This window comes from Pristis pectinata, chromosome 2 (assembly GCF_009764475.1).
Source record: "Pristis pectinata isolate sPriPec2 chromosome 2, sPriPec2.1.pri, whole genome shotgun sequence".
NCBI classification, from domain to species: Eukaryota; Metazoa; Chordata; class Chondrichthyes; order Rhinopristiformes; family Pristidae; genus Pristis; species Pristis pectinata.
In genome coordinates, this window is record NC_067406.1 from 143451678 (window position 1) to 143476460 (window position 24783).

General features: G+C 42.6%; 1 protein-coding gene across 1 annotated transcript in view; it reads right to left on the minus strand.

Moving 5' to 3' along the window:
- Window positions 1–395: 395 nt before the first annotated feature.
- The window catches only part of pkd2 (polycystic kidney disease 2), a 53278-nt gene continuing 28890 nt past the window's right edge, over window positions 396–24783 (minus strand). Inside the window, exons 5-15 of the mRNA XM_052039751.1 lie at window positions 21722–21946; window positions 19712–19940; window positions 16503–16673; window positions 14766–14947; window positions 14403–14523; window positions 11143–11241; window positions 9249–9370; window positions 9036–9153; window positions 7943–8106; window positions 6407–6554; window positions 396–4966 (exon numbers count right to left, since the gene is read on the minus strand). Of these exons, the coding sequence (XP_051895711.1) occupies window positions 4739–4966; window positions 6407–6554; window positions 7943–8106; window positions 9036–9153; window positions 9249–9370; window positions 11143–11241; window positions 14403–14523; window positions 14766–14947; window positions 16503–16673; window positions 19712–19940; window positions 21722–21946 (1807 nt within the window). The 3' untranslated portion in view covers window positions 396–4738. The remainder of the gene's footprint in view (window positions 4967–6406; window positions 6555–7942; window positions 8107–9035; window positions 9154–9248; window positions 9371–11142; window positions 11242–14402; window positions 14524–14765; window positions 14948–16502; window positions 16674–19711; window positions 19941–21721; window positions 21947–24783) is intronic.

Here is a 24783-nt window from a genome sequence, read left to right on the forward strand (position 1 = left end):
GGCACCATCAAATGGAGACTTAATTCCTTACACATCGCAGAGAGCACTTCAGGAAATTCCAAACAATTCAGACTGGCGTTATTCAGAATTTCAAGAGTATAACAATACAGGGCTGAGAAATCAGCTGTCATCCTCAAATGACAAAATACATAGAGCCAATCTAACTCCCATCTCGTTCCACCCTGCTCCCTCTCGTCCTAGCGGTACCTGTTACACAGGAGGAGGAGCTTTCCAGCCTCCTGCTTGTTAGTCAAATTGATCCACACCTCGACTCCCATTTAAAGGGCAACTCAGAAATGGCTGAGAACTAACTCGGTGTTCAACACTTCAAAACATTTTATTTCCTCCTTGAATTTGTGGTGTGAAAATCACAGGCAGACAAGTAAATCTGCAGGGAAGATATACTTTATTAAAGTGCTTGAATACAACAGGCCCAAAATCTACAAAGTCTCTAACAATGGAAGACTTGAAATCTATTAAAAAGTGTAATTCTACATTAAAATTTGTAAACAAGGTGTACCTGGTTACATAAAAAATGAAAAGCAGTAATGAAAGCTGGATATTTCATTTGAGATATTACAATACAGAAATATAAAAACAGTTCTATAAACTAGACTTTATGCATCGGCACGCACAGCGTCAAGATACAGCATGGATACCCCATGAAATTATGCACTTCACAATGAAGTTTGTTAAAGTTCGTACACATCACTTTAATAAAATCTTTGTTTGGTTCATAAAAATGGTGATGCATTAATAGGTAGGTGAATTCTTATTCAAACCTAGGCAAGTAATTTCAAACGTAAACTATGAGGGAAAAATACACAGTAAGTAAAAACAATCAAACTAGTTTGTTGCATTATTTGGCCAAGGCACTTTTATTCTACATTTGGAAATGCAACTGTGCAAAGACAATGCCGAAAATAAGATTTAGACTGTCGATGACTTGGAAATCCTGTTGCGCTCAATAAATTTAAAAAACCAAACCCTCTTATTGTGCGAACATAGTCATTTCCAAAGTTTCGGAATCACAACACAAGCATTCACTTCCATATTTATCTCAACTGCAGTACTGACCTGTCAGTGTCAAGCACCTCATTTCCCTTTAGGGAGTGATGAAGGCACTGATGGTAGGTCACTTCGAGGGGTTTTTGGGCTGTAGCTGTGTACGACCTACATTCAACACCAGGTTTAGCCAAACATGTTCTCATAATGAATGGTGTTTCAGAGGAGTGTGCTCACAACGGAAACAGAAAACACTGGAAACATTCAGCAGCTTTTGCTCCAGTAAGGTCAGGTTTTGTCCAATTATTGTTTGAGTTTATGGAGATGTTGACAACAAACTACAGAAACAAGGTGCTGAACCCTCTCAGGTCTTCATTGAGGATGTTTCCTCCACATAATGTACCCAATTCCACTCATTAGCTACATCAGGCAAAGTCATTTTTTCTCAATCAACTATTTCTTCTTAAGGAATTTCAACAATGGCTTTGAGTAGAAAAAATACTAGATTTCAACCATAATTCCTTGCAATGGTTTCTCATGGATCAAATCTAACTATTAACCATTTATGGGGTCAGTCTGTTAACTCAGTTAAGAGTGTGTAATCACATTGTAACCTAAATCGTACCTTTGTCCATTGCTTTTCCATTCTTACAAGTGGGTGCTCAACACTGCGAAACATTCCCAATACTCATTAAACAGAGTCAGAGTCATACAGCAGAGAAACAGGCCCTTCGGCCCATCACATCTATGCTGCCCATTGTGTCTACCTACTCCAATCCCATTTACACACGTTAGGTCATAAGCCTTCTATTCCTTTTTGATTCAAGTATGTGAATCTACAACCAAAACTTGAAAACTAAAACCAATTAACTGCCCCCATATAGATTCCAAGGAAGAATACAGCAATGGAACTGCACATGAATTCTGTGGGCAGTTTCACAGTCCTTCCTCGACTGGATGTGAAAGGTAGATGTGGTGCTGTTAGCGGCAATCCCACGAATCAAGATGCTTAGCTCTCAATCAATCATTACCAATCACATGCATCATAATACTTGGGTCCCTCACCACTGATTCATGCAGAAAATTCTGAAAGAGCTTTTGGGAAAAAAAATCAACTTTGTTTAACAAATTCCACTGAAGTTACTCTAAGGATTCAATGTGAAAGTGTGTGATGGGCTGGCAGCTCCCTCATCCCCAAGAACATCATCACTTACATGGCACTTGAACTCACACCCTTGCTTCCCCAAACCAATTCTGCACAATGACCAACGTCTGAGATCGGAGGCGTAGGGTCCAAGGACACAAGGTCCCTCTAGCCTCCTCAGTCCTTTATTGAGGGGACACCTGGACCAAAGGAGATGTGGGGAAGTGGAAGGTGGAAAATGGATCTGGCTGGAGAGATGGGATCTGCTTGTGCCACTGATCGTTCTGACTCATGATGGTTAAAGCAAATTCCACTTAACCTCTGCTCCCAAATCCACTACCCAAGGAACCTTCAAGACTTGTTTCTCCTAGCTTGCATTTCTGAATGAATATGCATACTTTACCCTGCACCTACAAAGGTCTTATTGTTAACCAGAATCATAACTTCTGGTGATACAGGAGGCTTCAGTCAGTTGAGATAGCTCCAGATCCATTTACATTTCACAACTTTTTAAACAATTCTCCTGAAGATCACAGAATGTCATGCAGCCCATGGTGACTACGCTGGATACGCTGTTAATGCCCTGCCCCTTGCCTGACACTACTGGATAAATGAAAAATTATTATTGAACCTTAGGGATCTTGGGGTCCAAGTCCATAGCTCCCTGAAAGTGGCTACACAGGTTGATAGGGTGGGAAAAGGTGGTGTATAGCATGCTTGCCTTTATTAGTTGAGGCTTTGAGTTCAAGAGTCGGGAAGTTATGTTGCAGCTTTAGAAAACTCTAGTTAGGCCACATCTGGAGTACCGCATTCAGTTCTGGTTGCCCCATTGTAGGAAGGATGTGGGGGCTTTGGAGAGGGTGCAGAAGAGGTTCACCAGGATGCTGCCTGGAATAGAGGGAATGTGCTGTGAGGGGAGGTTGGTCAGGCTTAGGGTGTTTTCACTGGAGTGGTGGAGGAGGAAGATTACGGGAAGCATAGATAGACAGGCAGTATCTTGTTCCTGAGGCTGGAATGTCTAATACTAGAGGGCATGCATTTAATGTGAGAGGAAAAAGTGCAAAGGAGATGTGCAGGGTAAGTTTTTTTTATTTTGCACAGAGGGCGGTGGGTGCCTGGAACGGGCTGCCAGGGGTGGTGGTGGAGGCAGATACAATAGAGGCGTTTAAGAGGCTCTTAGATAGGCACATGGATGTGCAGAGAATGGGGGTATGTCGACATTGTGTGGGCGAGGGGATTGGTTAGGTGTTTAATTACTAGTTTAATTAGTTCAGCACAACATTGTGTGCTGTACTGTTCCATGTACCCTTGGCCTTTCTTCCAAACCAAATTCACAATCTGTGGTAACATCAACAAGTTGTAAGGGGTCTGAGGAGAATGTGAGATAAAACATTTCCAAAATCATAACAGGATTTGCTGAAACACCACATCCTCCCTAAGGAATGGACAGCCAGATAAAGTTAACAGTTGTCCATTGGATTGGGGTAGAGTACACGGAAGTGAAAACTCCCAGCACACCTTTGGATCTATGCCAGAAGATGCACTCACAAGAACCATCCTGCACCATGGGTTGAGGCCACTGGCCCACTGTACCTGTACTGACTTACTGCAAACACATGGTCCTCCTTCCAAAATCTGACGACCTTAATAAATTAAAATCAATTGACAATCGGTGGCCCATCGCTATCAGGCCAATATTATTCAGAATCTTTACTAAAACCATAGCTAAACGATTAGCGGATTCGGTCACTATTAACAATGGTCAGAAAGGTTTCACTGAGGCCACACCCAGATGCAATCAAAATATTGCCATTTTAAATAGTTCAATGACAGGGGCCAAGAGGAATCAAAGATCTGGCAGCGGTTTTTATAGGCCTTGCAAAGATGTTTGATTGTCAGCCATAAGCTGATTTTTCAGGCTTTGGGTAGGATGGGGGTTGATGCCCACTTTGCGAACCTTAGTTCAGACCTGTATGCCAATTCCAATACTTTTCATTGATAATGGCAAAGCCAGGACTGGACCCATCCCTGGTACGAGGGGGGTTAAGATGGGTGATCTGCTTTCCCCCAGGTTAGTAACACTGTGATGGACATTTCATTACATTCTTTGGATAGGTCATGGTTCAGGGTTTCACCTCGGCACAGACAATATCTTTTGTACTGCTCTGGCCTTTGCAGATGACATGATTCTGACAAGGACATGTCTTAAAAACCTCGAGGTGTTCTTTATTCATCGTATCTCATGACTAATTGCAATCTCCAAATAAGCCCAAGACACTGCTCTTCCCCAATTTATTGGGAGTTTCACCAGCCAAAGGATTCTATAACTGGGGTGCATTAAAACACTGATGCCTGCTATTGTTCAACTTTCTCTAAATTTCTTGATGAAATGCACACTACAGGTAAGTGTTTATAAAAATCCATGATGACATGGCCATACAATTCATCCCACAGTGTTGTGTGTGATCATTCATCTCAACTGATCAAGCACAACTCCATCCACAGAGGTGTAAATACTGACGCAACGTCAAACCAACGTGACGATGTATATTGATGGATACGGGCATCATCAGCTCCAGGATGCGTAGGCTAAACGTGGCTGCCTCCAACGCCCCCAGCATCCAAACCATCGGTGGACTGAGACGAAGAAGGGCGAGAACTGCGGGACCGAGAACGCCCGTTAAGTCCCAGCGGTGTCCCAAGGTGATGACTCAGCTGTGACACCGTCTCATCAGACTCCCAGCGCTCCAGCTCCTCTCGCACCAAGCGCTCCATCTGCTCTCTGTGAATGTCGTTGTCCCGACCCAGGCGCTCATCCTGTGGGACAAAGGATCGTTTACTCACATCACACGACTGCCGTTACAGCTTCGTATCTTATTGGAAGCTTCATTTAAAGTTTATAAACAGTAACTGCTCCTTGTGATTCACCTTCTAGGATCAGGCTGAAAATTTAGAGTTGATGCAGGTCTAAGATATCAGATTTCGACAGTCTGAGGCTTTGCCTCAAATTATGTAAACTGCACTAGAGTGTAGAACATTAAACAGTACAGCACAGGAATAGGCCCTTCGGCCCATCATGTCTGTGCCAACCATGATGCCAAATTATACTAATTTCTTCTGCCTGCACATGATCCACATCCCTCTATTCCCTGCCTATCTAAAAGCTTCTTGAACACCACTATTGTATTTGCTTTCACTACCACCCCTGGCAGCCCATTCCAGGAACCCACCACTTACTCTGCACATTTCCTTTAAACTTTCCCCTCTCATCTTAAAGCTATGCCCTCTAGTATTTGACATCTCTACCCTGGGAGAAAGAGTCTGACTGTCTACCCTGTCTGTGCCTCTCATAATTTTATAAATTTCTATCAGGTCTCCCCTCAGCCTCTGACACTTCAGAGAAAACAACCCAAGTTTGTCCAACCTCTCTATGGCTAACACCCTCTAATCCAGGCAACATCCTGGGGAACCTCTTCTGCACCCTCTCCAAAGCCTTCACATCCTTCCTGCAATGGGGCGACCAGAACTGCACGCAATACTCCAAGTGCGGCCTGAACAAAGTTTTATACAGCTGCAACACGACTTCCTGACTCTTATACTCTATGCAATGAAGGCAAGCATGCCTGCATTCAAAATAAAAATAAGCACAGGAAAGATAGGTGATAGAAGATAGTCATTCAACCCCTGAAGTATACTCTGCTCTAAACTTTGTCCACTTAGACCGTGCCTTATCTGTATTTTCATGCTATTTGCCTTCCTTGGTTTGGCAAGCCTTAGCACTCATCTTACAAAACCTCTCCATCTTAGTTTTGGAAGTTTCAACAGTTTTTTCTTGGCAGGAGTAAGGGCAGGTTCCTGATTGTATAAACACACTGTCAAACATCACCTCGAAACAACCTCTCATTTCAAGGCTGTCCTCCATATTCCTGACTCCCCCCCCCCCCCCCCCCCCCACCACATTAAATGGTTTGCAGTGGCCAACAGTGGAAAGTGATCATTTGTAGAAGAAACAAAAGCAACAAATCATTTGCCAAAAATTCAACAGAAACAAAATTTTACGTTTATCCAGACATGGTCTGACTCATGGAAAGAATGTTCAGTACAGTAGATCAAATTGAAAATCTTGATTTTATTTAGGGATTTAGGGTTGGGAACAGGGATGGAAACAAAGAAACCATGTTTTTTTGGTAAGAAAAGTGATTTTCAACAGATCTGTTGATGTTGATCAAGTCCATCAAATAATTCAGATGTGCTCACCTCTGTCACACCATCCAGCAGCCTGCCCAGTACGTCCCTCCTTTTCAGCTTGGCTCTCTCCATGGCCTCCAACTTCACAATCACAGCATCAATTTTTGACACGATGCTCCCAATGGAATGTTCCATTCGATCCACACGTCTCACAAGGCTGCGTATCAAAGAAACAAGTCACCACAATTACAAATAGGGCTTTAAAATTAACTGTAGAATTAGCTGTACATGTCTGCTTAATTATACAATAACAGTCTACAGAATTACATAGTGCACTGCTATGCAGTAAAGACTATATACAGTACAGTAATTTATTAAAATACTAGGTCAAATAGTTTGGGCAGAGTTTAAATACAAAGAATACTTTTTTGTATTTGATAAATACCAATTTCCACAATGTCGCTGGTTCAGACAAGGAACTGCATTCCCAGAATCTGACTGCTCTCTCTCACAAGATGGAACTCTTCAAGGGCCCAGTGGTGGGTGCACGTGCTTTGATGATGGCTTATTGCAGAACATGTTGAAACAACCACAGTCACTCTCTCCAAATGAGGGAAAGACTGGTGTTGCTCACCTCTGCTTCAGCAGCTGGTAACACTAGCAGTAAATCTGTGAGTGTGGCTGTGGGCAAGAAGACTATCGTGCTGGGCTGTCGTGACCCTCAGAGGATGAATTCCTGCTTGACGAGCCAGGTAACGTGGCATGTGGAAATGACCCTATTGCGAATCAGAGTGTTATAGGACATGACTACTTTTTGCAGTGCCTGTGCCAACTCCCTGGTCAGGATTTCCCATTGACACAGCTACTGCTACTCGTCCACAGTCCTATAAATGTTCTTCCCTTCAAGTATCTACCTTATTCAGTTTTAAAATTTACAGTCAAGTCTGTTTCCACCAACCATTCAGGCAGAATATTCCAAACCACAATTCTTCACTGAAAAAACATTCTCCTACCATTTCTGGTACTTGGCCCTGTAGTTACTGAACATTCTGCTACTAGAAATAGATTCTCCTTATTTACCATTTCAAACATGGCACGTTTGATGACTTCCATAAAATCTTCTGTTAACCATTTCTGGTTTAAGAAAAATAATCTCAGGTTTCCAGCCTCTCAGCAGGCCCAAAGTTTCCCCATCCCTGGTACCATTCCATCATAATCCCTTGTTTCTTGCCAAAGCTTTTCATTCTCTCACAAGTGACATCTGCAGCTTCAGCATAACTTCACGATTTCTGATATTTGTTTTTCAGCAGTTTCTGATTTTATGAGCATAAAATCTCCGTTTTATACTCTCGTGTCTCTATTACTTCAGCCAAAGTTAAGCTTTTTGAACAATTAAACAAATAACAACATTTTCCTCAAAGATGACTTGCATCACTGGGTTTCCAGCCTTGCATCCACTGTAAATTGCAACCTTTAGCCTATATTGCCTCTGTTCATTCTTCTAACCAGAAGAAATCAGGTCACAATCTTCTGCACTAAATTACATCTGCCATCTGTGACATTCTGAAGTAATGAATGAAACGGTACTCCAGTCTAAATTCTTACACTTGAAACTCTTCGTAGGACACCCCTGTGGAGCTGCTCCCTCTTCTTCTTGAACTATGACCACTGTCTTCGTCATCCTCCTCCTCGGAATCATCCATGCTCCGTGGGAGGCTTCGGCCACTGGTTGATCGAGGCAGCGAGCTCCTGTCCAGGTCCAAGTCATCCTGTAAAACCAGAGGATTTAAAAGATGAAGTTTACATTTCTTTTCCACTCAGAGACAGAACCCAAACCCCACACACACTTCTCCCCCCCACATAAAACACAGACTGAACAGGTAGCATAGCTGCCTGATATTACAGCACCTGTTAGCACTAACTGCCAAAGATGCACAAATACACGCACAAATTAATGCATTCCTCAAGATGAAGTCTCTGCCCACCAAGTGCTCACTTCACAGAACTCAAGGGCCTGCACTCTTCTCAAAAACAGTCAGAAACAGTTGCCATACCGAGGAATCTTGCTTTCTGGCTGACCAGAAGGGTAAAGTGAACAGGCCAACACTGTCAATTGCATTTTAGAGGCTTAATGTGGGAAATCTTTGAAAATAGATGCATAGTGAAAAACAGCTCATGGGTCAATTAACCCAATAACACTGAAAAGATCAAAGACAAAATTACAGTTTAGGAAGTCAGCTCACAGCTAACTCATCCATTCTTTTGAATGATGCTTTATGTGACCAAGGATATTTATGAAATGACACTTTTAATACAAGTTCAAATATCCATTTTTGTAACAATAAATTTTTTTTTAAAATAATTTCATAAAAACTAAAAATCTATTTGTAAAATTTTGACTATTTCTCTTTCTGATGTAACATTCAGTGAAACATTTATAAGCATGGCTGGTTAATTGGATTCCAAGTTTACACCTGTTCCACTCAAGAAAAATTCCAGATTTTCCTTCCTTGACATTGGTTAATATTTAAAATCAAATTAGTCAAGAGTCTCTGCTGAAAACACATAATATGGAAGCCATCATCTAAAAGTATATTCCACTGAATTATACTTTACAAACTAATATTTCTAGCAAATCAAATGGACGTGAAGTACACTTGAAGAAACATAAATGAACCCAATCTGATGGCCAACTCACCCTCTCCTTCTCCAAGTCATCTCTCATCTGTTGATGCTCATGTTCCGTCAGCTCCTGATCTCCATCCTGATCGTACTTGGCAAAAATTGCTTCTATCTCAGCATCTGTGTGACCCCTCCTAAGAGGGCAAGGGCAAAGGCAAAGGATTTTTGTTGAATTAATAGTATACCGATCGAAGAAACATTCTCCAACATCTTGGAAAGTTTTACTGACCCCTTCAGATCTTGTCGCAATTCATCAAAATTTAGTTTCCCTCCAGCTTGTCGTAGAGACTCCGTGATGTCATCAACAGTTGTCTTCCGTAGCCGGAGTTTCAACAAGGCCTTGCTACATCCCTAGTTAAAGGAAAAGTTTGTAGCTGATGAGTTCTTACTAGCAAGCAACCTAGCAAGAAGCTTCAGATTGAAAACCTATTAAATGAGGCTCTGACAACTGGACTGTCATCTGGGCCAGTTAGGCCTTTGAGTTTCTGAACTAAGAGTAACAGTTAATACTACAGGTACCAACATTCAATTAAAAATCTCTCACCTAATTCCAGAAATGCTTTATTGGCTTTTTCTGAAAGAACCAATAACTTTAATTGTACAAATAATTCTGCTAATTGGAGGCAGATGGATTATAAATTAATTGCTCCTTTTCAGAAAAAGTCCAACTAACAAGGTAAAATACGTGTAGTTGAATGTTTTGCTGAAGAAAACTCACATCCATGATTAGAAGGGTACGGGTCTGGGCTAACCTGGAGCAGAGGTTAATGAAATAAGCAAAAGCTTAGCGACAAGAGTGAGCCAATCATTGTATTTAGAACAAATCTGGAGCAAGGGCAGCAAAATAACAACACATCTGCATCTGTCTGTACAATACTGTGAACAATGATAGGAAGCATGAGGAAGCTTTAGAGGGTGCAGAGGAGATCTACCAGGATGCTGCTTGGATTAGAGAACATATCCTATGAGGAAAGGTTGAGCTAGGCCTTTCTTCTTTGGAGCGGAGGAGGATTGAGAGGCGACTTGATAGAGGTATATAGGGCGGCAATGGCCAATACTAGAGTTAAGTTTAGGTAGTGTTTTTTTTTACACAGAGTGTGGTGGGTGCCTGTAACGCACTATTTTCACTTTGGTGGTGGTAGAGGCTGATACAATAGGAACATTTAAAAGACTCATAGATAGGCACATGGATGCAAGGAAAATGGAGGGTTATGGACTGTGTAGGAGAGAAGGGTTAGATTGATTGAGGAGTAGGTTATATAGATTGCACAACATCATGGCCAAAGAGCCCGTACTGTGCTGTACGTTCTCTATGTTCTATGGTTGGGTAAACGGAAATCACTTGTATCTCTGGTACTTGAAGTAAGTGACTGCATAAAATAGTCACCAAGTCTGAATCACCATGAAATGGCAAATAATCAACACAAAGAATAAGATGCAAATCTTTGGAAAAATGAAACAAAAATAATCTTTAAACTGGGAACCTGTTCCAACACTGAAATGGAATTGGACCAAAGTGACTTGCAATACTGAAGTTCAGCAATAAGGTCAAAGTCGAGTTTATTGTCATCTGCACAAGTCCATGTGTGCACAGGTGCAATGAAAAACTTACTTGCAGCAGCATCACAGGCACAGAGCATCATAAAGGAATGCAACAGTGTGGTGTATTCAGCAGCCTACCTCAAAGACACAGTCTGGGACCTCTTGCTGTCACTGATGGATCCTTGGCACCAAAATCCTTCCATATAAAATAGATTCACAAGAGTGTGCAGATGCTGTAACCTGTGACTCCGCTTGACCCACAGATTGCTTGTTGCCTTCTATATACAAAACTTAATGAAGAACACCCACTGGCAATTCAATTACACCTTCTACCCAAGGTCTTTGGAACCAAAATGGACCAGGACCAATATTTCAAAGTGCAGAGCATCACTGTTGTTGGACGATTCCATAAATCATGGGTTGAATTGTAAATCTAAGGCAACCACTGGCTAAATGACATTGTTAACCGTGACCACAAACTAAATTGTAGCAACTCTCAGCTAAAAGCCTCTATGCAGCACATGCAACTTCAGCAGAACTTTGCACAACACTTTAAGTTAGAATGATGGAAATTCCAATACCTTCTTAATAAGGTCAGTGAGCTCCATCTCACTCTTCTGCTGGGCCACGTCAGCTTTAACTTCAGAGTAGGTGTCGTTAATGATGGCCAAAAACATGTTCTGGTGGGCCAAGTGAAAACAATCTCAGGTAAACAGTTTACAAAATGCTAGCAGGTCCCTTGCGTAATGAGTTGGACGATGTCGCACTGGGGATGTTATAACCATTCCCTGCCCCAGTATTATTCAGCAGTATGCACCACATGGAAGATGTATTTGCAGCAACTCAGAAACCCTTCTTCAACAGGACTCTGTGACCTCTACCATCCAGGAGGACAAGGGCAGCTGGTGCTTGGAACACCACATGTTCCCACACACCACACTTAGGAAGCTACGATCAAACAGAGCCCTTGAGGATCATAAAGCCAGAAAAGAACTCGAAGGGAATTATGAAAGCCAGCAGGGGCCATGAAAAGTCCTTGGCAAGTAGGATTAGAGAGAATCCCAAGGCATGCTATACGTACACCAAGAGCAAGAGCATAACTAGGGAGCAGGTAGGACCACTTGAGGATAAAGGAGGGAACATGTGCTTGGAAGTGGAGGATGTGAGTGAGGTCCTAAATGAGTACTTTGCATCAGTATTTACCAAGGAGAAGGATGTGGAGGACAGGGAGATCAGTGCGGAGCATGCTAATTTGCTAAGGCATTTCAAGAAAAAGGAGGTAGTGTTGGGTCTCTTAAAGAACATTAAGGGGGGCAAGTCCCCAGGGCCTGATGGGATATACCCCAGGTTATTGAGAGAGGCAAGAGATGAGATTGCTGGGGCTTTGACCAATATCTTCATGTTCTCTCTAGCCACAGGCAAGATCCCAGAGGACTGGCAAGTAGCTAACGTTGTTCCATTATTCAAGAAGGGAAATAGGGATAATCCTGGAAACAATAGACCAGTAAGTCTCACGTCAGTGGTTAGGAAGTTACTGGAGAGGACTCTTAGGGATAGGATTTATGAGCATTTGGAAAACCATGGCTTAATTAGGGACAGTCAGTATGGCTTTGTGAGGGCCAAGTCATGTCTTACCAACTTGATTGAGTTTTTTTGAGGAGACGACAAGGGTGATTGAAGATAAGAGCTGTGGATATTGCCTACATGGATTTTAGCAAGGTGTTTGACAAGGTCCCTTGTGGGAGGCTCATCCAGAAGATTAAAATGCATGGAATCCATGGTGAATTGCCTGTTTGGATTCAGAACTGCCTTGCACATAAAAGACAGAGGGTAGTGGTCAATGAGACTTATTCTAGCCAGAGGCCGGTGTTCCGCAGGGATCTGTACTGGGACCTCTGCTGTTTGTGATATACATAAATGACCTGGATGAAAATGTAGATGGGTGGGTTATCAAGTTTGCAGATGATACGAAGATAGGTGGTGCTGTGGATAGTGTAGAAGACTGGCAAAGGATACAGTGGGGTATAGATCAGTTGCAGATATGGGCGGTGAAATGGCAGATGGAGTTTAGCCCGGCCAAATGTGAGATGTTTCACCTTGGGAGATCAAATGTAAAGAGACAGTACACTGTTAATGGCAAGACCCTTAACAGTGTTGATGAGCAAAGGGATCTTGGGGTCCAAGTTCATAGCTTCCTGCAAGTTGCTACACAGGTTGATAGGGCGGTAAAGAAGGCGTACGGCATGCTTGCCTTTATTAGTCGAGGCACTGAGTTCAAGAGTCAGGAAGTTATGTTGCAGCTTTAGAAAACTCTAGTTACACTGCATCTGGAGTACTGCATTCAGTTCTGGTCGCCCCATTATTGGAAGGATGTGGGGGCTTTGGAGAGGGTGCAGATAAGGTTTACCAGGATGCTGCCTGAATTAAAGGGCACATGCTACAAGGAGAGGTTGGACAAACTTGGGTCGATTTCTCTGGAGCGGCAGAGGCCGAGGGGAGATTTGCTGCCGCAAAACAAAAAATTTCATGACGTCAGTGATAATAAACCCGATTCTGACAGAGGTTTATGAGAGGCATAGATAGAGTAGACAGCCGGTATCTTTTTCCCAGGGTTGAAATGTCTAATACCAGAGGGCATGGATTTAAGGTGAGAGGGGGTACGTTTGAAGGAGATGTGCGAGGCAGGTTCTTTTCACACAGAGAGTGGTGGGTACCTGGAATGTGCTGCCAGGGGTGGTGATGGAGGCAAACAGGATAGGGGGGGTTCAAGAGGATCTTAGATAGGCACATGAATGTGTGGGAAATGGAGGGATATAGATATTGTGTAGGTAGAACAGATTAGTTTAGTTGGGCATTTGATCACTAATTTAATTAATTTGGCACAACATCGTGGGTTGTACTGTTCTATGTGGATTTCCTTCTAATGCACACTAGACTGACTCGGAAATATATAGCCCGTCCTTTATCATCACTGGGTCAAAATATTGAATCTGAGCACCCAACAGTAGGTGTATCATCACTGCAGACCACTGCCATCCACGGCAGAGGCTCACTGCTACCTGTGCAAAGGCATTTAACTTGGCCAATAGTTGTTGGCCTTGTCAGCAAAGCACACATCAATAATGAAACAAGTAGTCCAAGATATCATTGATTCACATAAAGGTGGAGGTGATGACCCAGGCCACTATCATCGGTAGCACAGTGGTGCAGCTAGTAGAGCCACTGCCTCACAGGTACAGGGACCCAGGTTCAATCCTGACCTCGGGTACTGTCTGCATGGAGTTTGCATGTTCTCACCGTGACTGTGTTTCTCCTGGGTGCTCTGGTGATGTGCAAGTTGGTAAGTTGTTTAGCCTCAGTAAGTTGCCACAAGTGTAGGTGAGTGGTAGGATCTGGGGGGAGTTGCTGGGGATGTGGGGAGAACAAAAAGTGGACTAATGTAGGACTAGTGTAAATGGTTGGTGCCGACACTGTGCTTCTGTGTTGTATCTCTATGTATTAATCTCAACCATTCTGAAGCTTCGGACTTGAAATCATGTACTAATCAACTTCCAGTAGAACTGAACTCATTCCAGACAAAGTCCTAACAGAACCCAGTGCAGCCCAAGTAAAATTCGGATGGATTGATGATTAGTAAAACTGGGTACACACTGAATTTTCCTGACTCATCAGCAGCCTCGCTGGCACTCCTTCACCTGGCATCAGCGGCGAATAGCCATGCAGAAGTACTGACATGGTGGGTCTCCAGAACAAAAGAGAATAATGAAATTGTCCTTTCATTTTTACATGCCATATCTTCCTTTCTCTCCTTCCACAAGGTTTGACGGCACTCACTACTCACCAAGAGAATGAAGAAAACAAAGAAGACAAAAGTGGCAAAATAAACTGGGCCCAGAATCCCGTCCGCCTCCTCAATTTTGGCAAAATCGAAATCTCCCAGAATGATGCGAAACTGAGTAAAGCTACAACAAGAAAACAAAGATCATGTAAAATAAGAAATACCTTGTCGCTTTCACATTAAGAGTTCTGCCACCCACACTGACACTTGTGATCTCTATCAAATGGTCCTGGAGACGTGGACAAGAGTTCCCTTCATTCATTTCCCACTTCTCCATGTCAGACATTAACAAACAGACACATATGAACAGGCCGAGCTGACAATGGATGAAAACATGGGGGTCTCCCAGCCCCCACTGAAACTTACATGCACGTGTGGAAAGTGCTGAAGTCATCGACCTGGGTACCAAAGACAAGGTACGCCAGCTGAGCGTAAGCCAAGAAAACAATAAAAAACATGATGGCAAAACCCATGACATCTTTGGCACAGCGAGACATGGTAGATGACAACTGGATCATGGTCTTATTGAAGCTAATGAATTTGAAGATCTGTGAAAACAAAAGCTTCAATGTAATAAAGCTATTTCATTTTTCAATTTAACTATATAGTGTTTAAATCCCTGAATGACATTGGCCTTTGTTATCTCGTGGACCCAATGGGGCAGTTGACAAGGACTGGAGGTGGTCATACAGAACTTGTTTTACTCTTCCATCAGGCTATGCCTGACCTTCAGTTAAACTCCTCTGCCCACCTTGGTTATTAACCCTTGCCGAAGAAAAGTCTATCAAGACTTTCTGGGGGAGAGAGTCGCAGCGTTCCATTACTCTTTAGTGTGAAGAAGTACTTGCTGACATCACCAATGAATAGTCTGGCTCTAACTTTAACTCTATGCCCGTTGTTCTGGACTCCCTGCAATTAAATCCTTTCATCCTATCCAGATGCATCACAGCTTGGTATGGTAACTGCTCTGCCAAAGATGTCAAAAACTGCAGAGTTGTGAATGCAGCCCAGTCCATCACGCAAACCAGCGTCCCCTCCATTAACTCAGTCTACCCTTCCCACTGCCTTGGGAAAGCAGCCAACATAAAGACCCCTCCCAACCCACACATTCCCTTTTCTCCCCAGTCCCATCGGGTAGAAGATACAAAAGCTCGAGAACACGTACCACCAGATTCAACGACAGCCTCTATCCCACTGTTATAAGACTCTTGAATGGACCTCTCATACGATAAAGATGAACTCCTGATCTCTCAATCTACCTCATTACGGCCCTTGCACCTTTTTTGTCAGCCTGCACTTTCTCTGTAACTGTAGCACTATATTCTGCATTCTGTTATTGCTTTCTCTTGTACTACCTCAATGTACTTACATATGGAATGATCTGTCTGAATGACACGCAAACAAAAGCTTTCCACTGTATCTCGGTACATGTGACAATAATAAACTAATTACTAATTAAAACTAATCTTGAATTAGATCACACTATTATCTTCTATGTAGTATTTTTACTCCTTCGTAAGGCAGCCTTTCAACAGCCATGCAAGGACAACCAACTGAGCATGCAATGGACACGTGGATGAAGGGAGACAGTCTACTAATGTGGGTGGGAAGGAAGGTCTTTCGAAGTAGTGCCTAATTTGTAAAAAATGACCTATATGATCTGTGTGTTCTCATTCCCAATGGGCTAATGCATACATGCAAATTCAAATTCTAAAACTCTATACAGATCCTCCCCAGGTTACAATAGGGTTCCATTCCTGAGAACTGTTTACAACCTGAACAGTTCACAAGTTGGAATGCAGCCACCCAATGATATATTTAAATAAAAAGACAGGCCAACCAAGGGCAACGTGTGGTTAAATGGGGGCATTCAACCGTTCAGATTTCTCTGCAAGATACAATGATGTTGCCGCAAACTGAGATCCCACACGCCAGAAGATGCATGCAGCAGTCGGCAAATCCATCGTTTGTATGTACGGGCTGTACAGAAGTCAAGCATTCATGACCTGGGGAGGACCTGTATCTTTTTTAAAAAGAAACCGAAGGGAAAGTAAACTTAAAAGTTTTGAGCAATGAATAACCTAGATGTTCATGAAAATATACCTTAATCCACACAAAAAACACAACCACTGCGGCCATGTTGTTAAACTGAACCTGCCAATACGCCAGAGACTCGAGGTTGGCATACGAATTCTGGTTCTCTAGTAACTCTCCGAGTGACTCCTCAACAATTGCTGTGCGATAAATATTGATGCAAATCGCTACCGATGACAACTGGAAAACAAGAAAAAATAATTATTGGAATCCATTATTAAGGAAGCAGCATCAGGACATTTAGAAAATCATAATAACACCTCACCAATTCTGCTCAATTTATGGAAATGAAATCATGTTTGATAAATTAGAGCTCTTGTAGGATAATAATGAGTAGGGTGGATTGAGCAGAACCAAAAATTCAGGGTATTTTCATTTCCAACAGGTACTTGATATGCTGCCATATACAAGATAAAGGCAGGGAATAGGGTAAGGGATTGGCTAACTAACAAAACAGAAGATAAATGGGTTGGAATAACTTGAAGATAATTAGACCACAGAGATATGGACGTTGGTGGAATGGATAGATAGGTGGCAGATGACGTTTATCACTGAGAAATGTGAAGTGTTACATTTGTGCAGGAAGTGGCGACAATATAGATAGCACGATTCAAAATGGGGTGCAAGAAAAGGGTGATCTGGGGATATCGTGCACAATTCACTGAATGTGGCAGACAGATTGAGCTTCATAAACAGAGGCATTGAGTGTAGGAGCAAGGAAGTCATGATGAACCTTTATAAAGCACTGGCTCAACCACAGCTAATGTCCACCTTTTAGGAAACAGGCTTTAGAAAAATGATTCCAGGGATGAGGGACTTTAGTTACATGGACAGACTGGACAAACCTGCAGATTCAACCTGTTCAACCAAATGTTCTCCTTCCGTGATGTGACCATTCCATGATCCTGGGTCATATTCAGGTTGGCAAACTGTAATTAGTGGATGGCACTGAGATTGTGCTGGGGTCTCATTTATTTACAATCTATGCCTGAGATTGGCACTCATGAAGGTTTGGAATTTTGAATAAGTGGTCCATTCTTAGAACATCTTTATTCTATAATATGCTCTAGGGAACATTGACAGACTATACACAGCAGGCAGAGTGCACAAGTTTTGTTGCTGAATGTTGTCAGCCATTCCAGAATCTACACTTTTAGAGTTTTAAGTAAATAGAACAGCTAAAAATATCCTGGAAACATTCATTACAACCTCCTCTATGGCTGGAACGTGGGCTTGGTTGGGTGTTGTATGGTAGTTACACAGGCAGTTAGCTCCCACAGCATGCTTCAGGGCGAGACCCTTCATCAGTCCAGTTGAAAGGTCTTGAGCCGAAACATCAGTTGTCCATTTCCCTCTTTTGACGCTGCCTGACCCGCTGAGTTCCTCCAGCAGCTTGTTTTTGCTCCAGATTCCAGCATCTGCTGTCTCGTGTCTCCTGCTCCTACAACATGCTATTTTTAAAACTTTAAAACTTTATTTATACAGCACGGTAACAGACCCTTCCAGCCCAATGAGTCCCTGCCACCCACTTAAACCCATGTTAACCCACCCGTATGTCTTTGGAATGTGGGAGGAAACCAGAGCATCTGGAAGAAACCCACACAGACACAGGGAGAACGTCCAAACCCCTTACAGACAGCAACTGGAATTGAACCCCGATTGCTGGCGCTGTAATAGAGTCACGCTAACCACTACGCTACCATGCCTCATCGTACAAATGTAAAACAGTTTTGGGCCCCCAACCCATCTGAGGCAACCCAGAGACATGCACTGGGCAGATATGTACAAACTGTCCTGGAGGACAAGAGAAATTGGTCACCACAGAGCAGATGCAGCAACGGTCCTGCAAGTCTTTGTGAGCTTAGGCAAACTGCTAAGAGTTTCTCTGACCCAGGCTGGTTATCTGGCAAGATCATCCTAAAGATCGTTTCAGGCCAATGTTCCAAAGCCAACTATTTCTGCTTGATTTCATGCAATTTAAGTTTAGAAATGAATCTTCATCCAACTGGACTAGCATTTCTAGCAAATGGAATTATCGTACAGTATTGTGCACACACAGAAGATGGACAAGTTCCCAACTTAACAAAAATTGAATGAGATCATCAGTTCAAGTGAGAAACTTTGTCCAGTTCAGGCATTTCTACATCTGAGAAATACTAGTCAGATAGAAAACATTACAACGGCAAATTGCTATGAATGCCAAAAGTCCAAAATAAAAAGGAAAATGCTGAAAACATTCAGAAGGCCAAACAACATGTGATAGGAAAGGTGTCAATTTACCTTTCAAAAGGTAAATAGTGCATTGCGATGTTACTGATATATTGATCCAAAATTTAAATCCCACCATGGTAACAGGAGGATTCAGAAGTACAAGAAGTGTGGAATAAATAGCTAATGTCACAAAGTGACCAGGCATCTATCGTCATAAAAGCTATCTGGTTCACCAATGTCCTTCAGAGAAGGAAATCTCCCATCTAGACTACATGTTAGAACAAGAGACTGCAAATGCTGGAAACTGGAACAAAAAGCAAAATGCTGGAGGGAAATGGACAGTCAATGCTTCAGGTCGAGACCCTCCATCAGGATAGAGGGCTGATAGCCAGTATAAAGAGGTGAGGGGAAGGGGTGGACCAAGAGCTGGCAAGCAATAGTTTGTAGAGTGGTAGACTACCCGTTATTCTGGATCCGCCACTGTAGTTAACTCAACTGCCTTGTGAAATGGCCCCTGAGCCATCAGGAAGAGACAATAAATGCTGGACTTGCCAGAAACATCAACACCCTATGAACAAATATGTCAAAGAAAATCTCCCTTCACTCCTCTATATGTGCCTCAGTGCCAAGTTCAAGTTAAATAAATGTGACAGTTTGGTTTGCACATTGGTTTGCCATTCTGTCGATAACCATGACAAACTTGAGGCAACTTTGCCAAGAACCACAGTAAGATTCTGCAATTGGACCTTTTGGTGGTCTGCTCAATTTGAACTTTAGTTCCAAGGGTAAAGATCTAAAATTTAAATTGTCTAAAATTTTCTACATTGCAATATCAACTGCACTTGCAAAGTTCATCATTGGTTGTGATGCTCTGTCACAAAAAGCACTGTAAAAATAGGTCTTTTTCTTTTGCGAATTCGTTGCACGCTAACACATTGTGTGCTTTGAGAGGTTTAAGCAGATAATAAAGCCAATTAATTGCAGCATTTCCACTGCTAGACACTCACCACAATGATCAGAATATCCAAACAGTTCCAGACACTCCTGAAGTAATGCAGCTTATGAACACGGATCTCCAGAAACTCCTCAACTATATAGTAGAATATGAAAATACAGAAAACAATTTCACACGCTGCCAGAAAATAGTCAAATGAGGAGACATAGCGAATAAGCTTCACCGTCTGAAATTGCCAAGATGAGAGTGCACCTCCAGTGGCAGGGAACTCAACCACCAACCTGTGAAATTGAGACACAACACCTTCAGAAGCACCAACATGAAACAATTACAAACTGCATTAAAATACAAATAAAATATCAACTGTTTTCAAATAGGATAAATAATCACAGGCACAATTAAAGAAAGTGTCCAATGACAATTTGACCTTTATTTTGAGGTTACATCACTGTGATGGGAAGGGTGGGGTTAGTGGGCGGGGTATGTGCAGCCATAGATCAACCTGTAACATAGGATGATTAGTCTCATTCATCCATGTCCAACAATTTGATGTGGCAGGTAATGGGCAGATCCTGCGGATTCCATAGAGCTTGGAAGTCAAGGAAATGCTGGAGGTCAGGAATGCACATATTCTTTGATTCACCAGAGTCCAAGGGCATAGCACAGGTTGCTGATGTGAGGGGCAGGATCGACTTCATTTCTAGCCTCATGGCCTCATACATTTGAATAAAGTCACCAACAATGGTAAGTTTAGAAATAAAAACAGAAATTACTGGAAATACTCAACAGGTCAGGCAACATCTGTAGAGGAAAAGAATTAATATTTCCGTTCTGATGCAAGTTCATTGACCGAAAACATTGAACTGTTTTCCTCTCTCCACAGATACCTGCCAAGTATTTTCAGCATTTTCTGTCTTTATTTTAGATTTCCAGTATCTGCAGCTTTTGCCTTTTTAAAGGTACATTTTTATTTTTCTTTATTTCACAGTGTATCTTCTAATTAATTTACAGAAACATGTTTTTACATAGGGTTTTTAGCTTTTAAAATAATGTTCATTTTTTTTCTCCCAAGTATTTCCAAATGTCTCTGACCACCAGAGTCATCTAGAAATAGCAAAACTGCTTCACGACAGCACAACCTGACAAGACCTTGGGGCAGTGCTTCAGCAGGGCCCGAGTTCCTACTGCTGGCAGCCTGCTTTGCTTCATGGAAGAGGCACAGTAGTGATGTTGGGAGCTACACAACTAGTGCAAACTTTAATTGCAAAGTGCAATCTACACTAATAATTTTATTCTTGGAACTCCCAAAACCAATGAACCACAACTGTCCAAATCTGCAATCACCGCATTAATATTTCAAGTACACGTCACCTGCTCCGGCACACACTCACTCCAAATTTCTTGAAGTCATTTTGATTATTGATAATAAATCTCCTATCATAAACTGCCTTCTCAACTGTCACTTCAATTTCTTACCCTTTCAAAAAACAAAGCCCATGCTGTCTTTAGAGTAATAATGGTACCTTACCTATGTATTATGCTTGGTCAAATTTTAATACTTTTAACAACATGCTGAATTTTAATATAATTTACAACTTGGTCTGCTTTAAAATATTCAGCTTTAGATTTAGCCCTCTCCTCTACCATCAAAAAGTTACTCATCACATTCAGTCCTCTTTACTCAAGATTTATCACAAATGAAATTTTAAAAAAGTGAATACTGTGTTACATCAAAATTGCTTAAATTTCCTTAATACTAGCTTATAGTATTTTTACAATCAAACACAAAGCAAAAAGGCTTAAAATTAACAGGATTGCAGAATGAAATCATGAATGATTCCTCACTCTTTAGCTGAATTACCTACTTTGTTACTGATCTCCAATTTTATAGTATTAACTGGTTACATGTACATCTTGCTGGTTTTAAGCTACTGAACACTATTCCTCCTCTAAAAACCCAATAAAATACAACTTGTGTTGTTTAAGAATATATACATAAAATTTTTGCCAAATTTCTAGCTCAGCCAACAAGCAAAAAGGCACTCGCAGTTCCTGATCGTACCTGATCACACAAAACAAGTTAATGTTTGCATTGTAGACGGAGAAGTCAATAAACACAACCCTGGTGCCTCGATCAAGCCAGAGATTCTCTTTCAACACCTTTAACATTGTGGCTGTTTCATCTCTATTTCTTGCCAGGTCCAAGTAATATCCTGCTCCACTGTAGATGGCGACTAACCCCCAGTAGCCAATCTCTTTCAGATCTTTCTCACTTGTATAAGTCCAACTGTTTTAAAGAGAAAAGCAACACAGTTATGCTTCCAAATTATTCCTGTAGAGCTGCATGGAATTCATTCAAGCAGTGAATCAAGACATTGTGTGCTGGCAGGTTTTGAGTAGGGAAGATATCACAGCTCAATGACATAAGTAGGAAAAGAGATGAGGTCCTGAAGAGGGAATATAGGGAGTTAGGAAGGAAGCTGAAAAGCAGGACCTCAAGGGTAGTCATCTCTGGATTGCTGCCTGTGCCACGCGCCAGTGAGGGTAAGAATAGGATGATTTGGCAGATGATCGTGTGGCTGAGAAATTAGTGCAGGGGCCAGGGTTTCAGATTTGTTGATCATTGGGATCTCTTCTGGGGAAGGTACAACCTGTACAAAAGGGACAGGTTACACCTGAACTGGAGGGGGACCAATATTCTTGAGGGCAGGTTTGCTAGAACTGTTGGGGAGGGTTTAAACTACTTTGGCAGGGGGATGGGAACCAGAGTGATAGGTCTGAGGTTGGTTCATTTAGTGTACAATTAGATGCAGATTGTGGAAAGACTGTGATTAAGGATAGGCATCTGAAAGGGCAAAATTGCAGTCAGTTGGATGGGCTAAAGTGTGTCTACTTTAATGCGAGAAGTATCAGGAACAAGGCTGATGAACTTAGAGCATGGGTAAGTACGTGGAACTATGACATTGTGGCCGTTACAGAGACTTGGCTGTCACAAGGGCAGGAATGGCTGCTGGATATTCCGGGGTTTAGATGTTTCAAAACGGACAGGGATGGAGGTAAAAGAGGTGGGGCAGTGGCTTTGCTGATCAGGGACAGTGTCACAGCTGTAGAAAGGGAGGATGTCCTGGAGGAATCGTCTACTGAGTCAGTGTGGGTGGAAGTCAGAAACAGGAGGGGAGCGATCACTCTATTGGGAGTATTCTACAGACCCCCCAATAGCAGCAGAGACACTGAGGAGCAGATCGGGAGGCAGATTTTGGAGAGAGGTGCAAAAATAACAGGGATGTCGTCATGCGTGACTTCAACTTCCCTAATAATGATTGGCACCTCCTTAGTGCAAAGGGGATAGATGGGGCAGAGTTTGTTAGGTGTGTACAGGAAGGATTCCTAACACAGTAGGTGGACAGGCCGACTAGAGGAGAGGCCATACTGGACCAGGTACTAGGCAATGAGCCTGATCAGATTTCAGATCCCTTGGTGGGAGAGCATTTTGGAGACAGTGACCATAATTCCTCGACCTTTACCATAGCCTTGGAGAGGGATAGGAGGAGACGATATGGGAAAGTATTTAACTGGGGGAGGGGGAATTATGATGCTATTAGCAGGAGAACTTGGGAGCGTAAACTCGGAAAAGATGTGCTTGGGTAAGTGCACAGCAGAAATGTGGAGGTTGTTTAAGGAATACTTGCATGGGGTTCTGGATAGGTTTGTCCCATTGAGGCAGGGTAAGGTTGGTAGAGTGAAGGAACCGTGGCTGACAGGAGATGTAGAATGTCTTGTCAAGAGGAAGAAAGAAGCTTACCTGAGGTTTAGAACGACAGGTGGCTCTGGAGAGTTACAAGGTAGCCAGGATGGAGCTTAAGAATGGACATAGGAGAGCTAGGCGGCCTTGGGCATGAGAAGGCCTGAGTAGGATCAAGGAAAACCCCAAGGCGTTCTATGGATACGTGAAGAATAAGAGGATGACGAGAGTGAGGGTAGGACCGATCAGGGATACAAGAGGAAACATGTGCCTGGAGTCAGAAGAGGTAGGGGAGGTCCTTAATGAATACTTTGCTTCAGTATTCACCAGAGACCTTGACGTATGTGAGGATGGCGTACGACAGGCTGATACGCTGGGGCATGTCAACGTGAAGAAAGAGGATGTGCTGGAACTTTTGAAAAACTTTAGGATAGATAAGTCACCGGGGCTGGACGGGATATATCCAAGGTTATTAAGGGAAGCGAGGGAAGAGATTGCTGCGCCTTTGGTGACGAGCTTTGCGTCCTCACTGGCCACAGGAATAGTGCCAGACGATTGGAGGGTGGCAAATGTTGTTCCTTTGTTTAAGAAAGAGAGTAGGGATAACCCTGGGAATTACAAACCAGTGAGTCTTACTTCAGTGGTGGACAAATTACTGGAGAAGATTCTTAGAGACAGGATTTATGGGCATTTAGAGAAGCATAGGCTGATTAGGGACAGTCAGCATGGCTTTGTGAGGAGCAGATCGTGCCTCATGAGCCTGATTGAATTCTTTGAGGATGTGACAAAGCACATTGATGAAGGTAGAGCAGTGGATGTGGTGTACATGGATTTTTAGTAAGGCATTTGATAAAGTTCCACATGGAAGGCTTATTCAGAAAATCAGGAGGCATGGGATCCAGGGAAACTTCGCTGTGTGGATTCAGAATTGGCTCACCCACAGAAGACAGAGGGTGGTGGTAGATGGAACATATTCTGCCTGGAGGTTGGTGACCAGTGGTGTTACACAGGATCTGTTCTGGGACTCCTGCTCTTTGTGATTTTTATAAATGACTTGGATGAGGATGTGGAAGGATGGGTTAGTAAGTTTGCTGCTGATATAAAAGCTGGTGGTGTTGTGGATAGTGTAGAAGGTTGCTGTAGATTATATCAGGACATTGATAGAATGCAGAGCTGAGCTGAGAAGTGGCAGATGGAGTTCAACCCAGGTAAGTGTGAAGTGATACACTTCGGAAGATTGAATTCGAAGGCAGAGTACAAGGTTAATGGCAGGACTCTTAGCAGTGCGGAGGAACAGAGGGATCTTGGGGCCCAGGTCCATAGATCCCTCAAGGTTGCCATGCAGGTCGACAGGGTTGTTAAGGTGGTGTATGGTGTTGGCC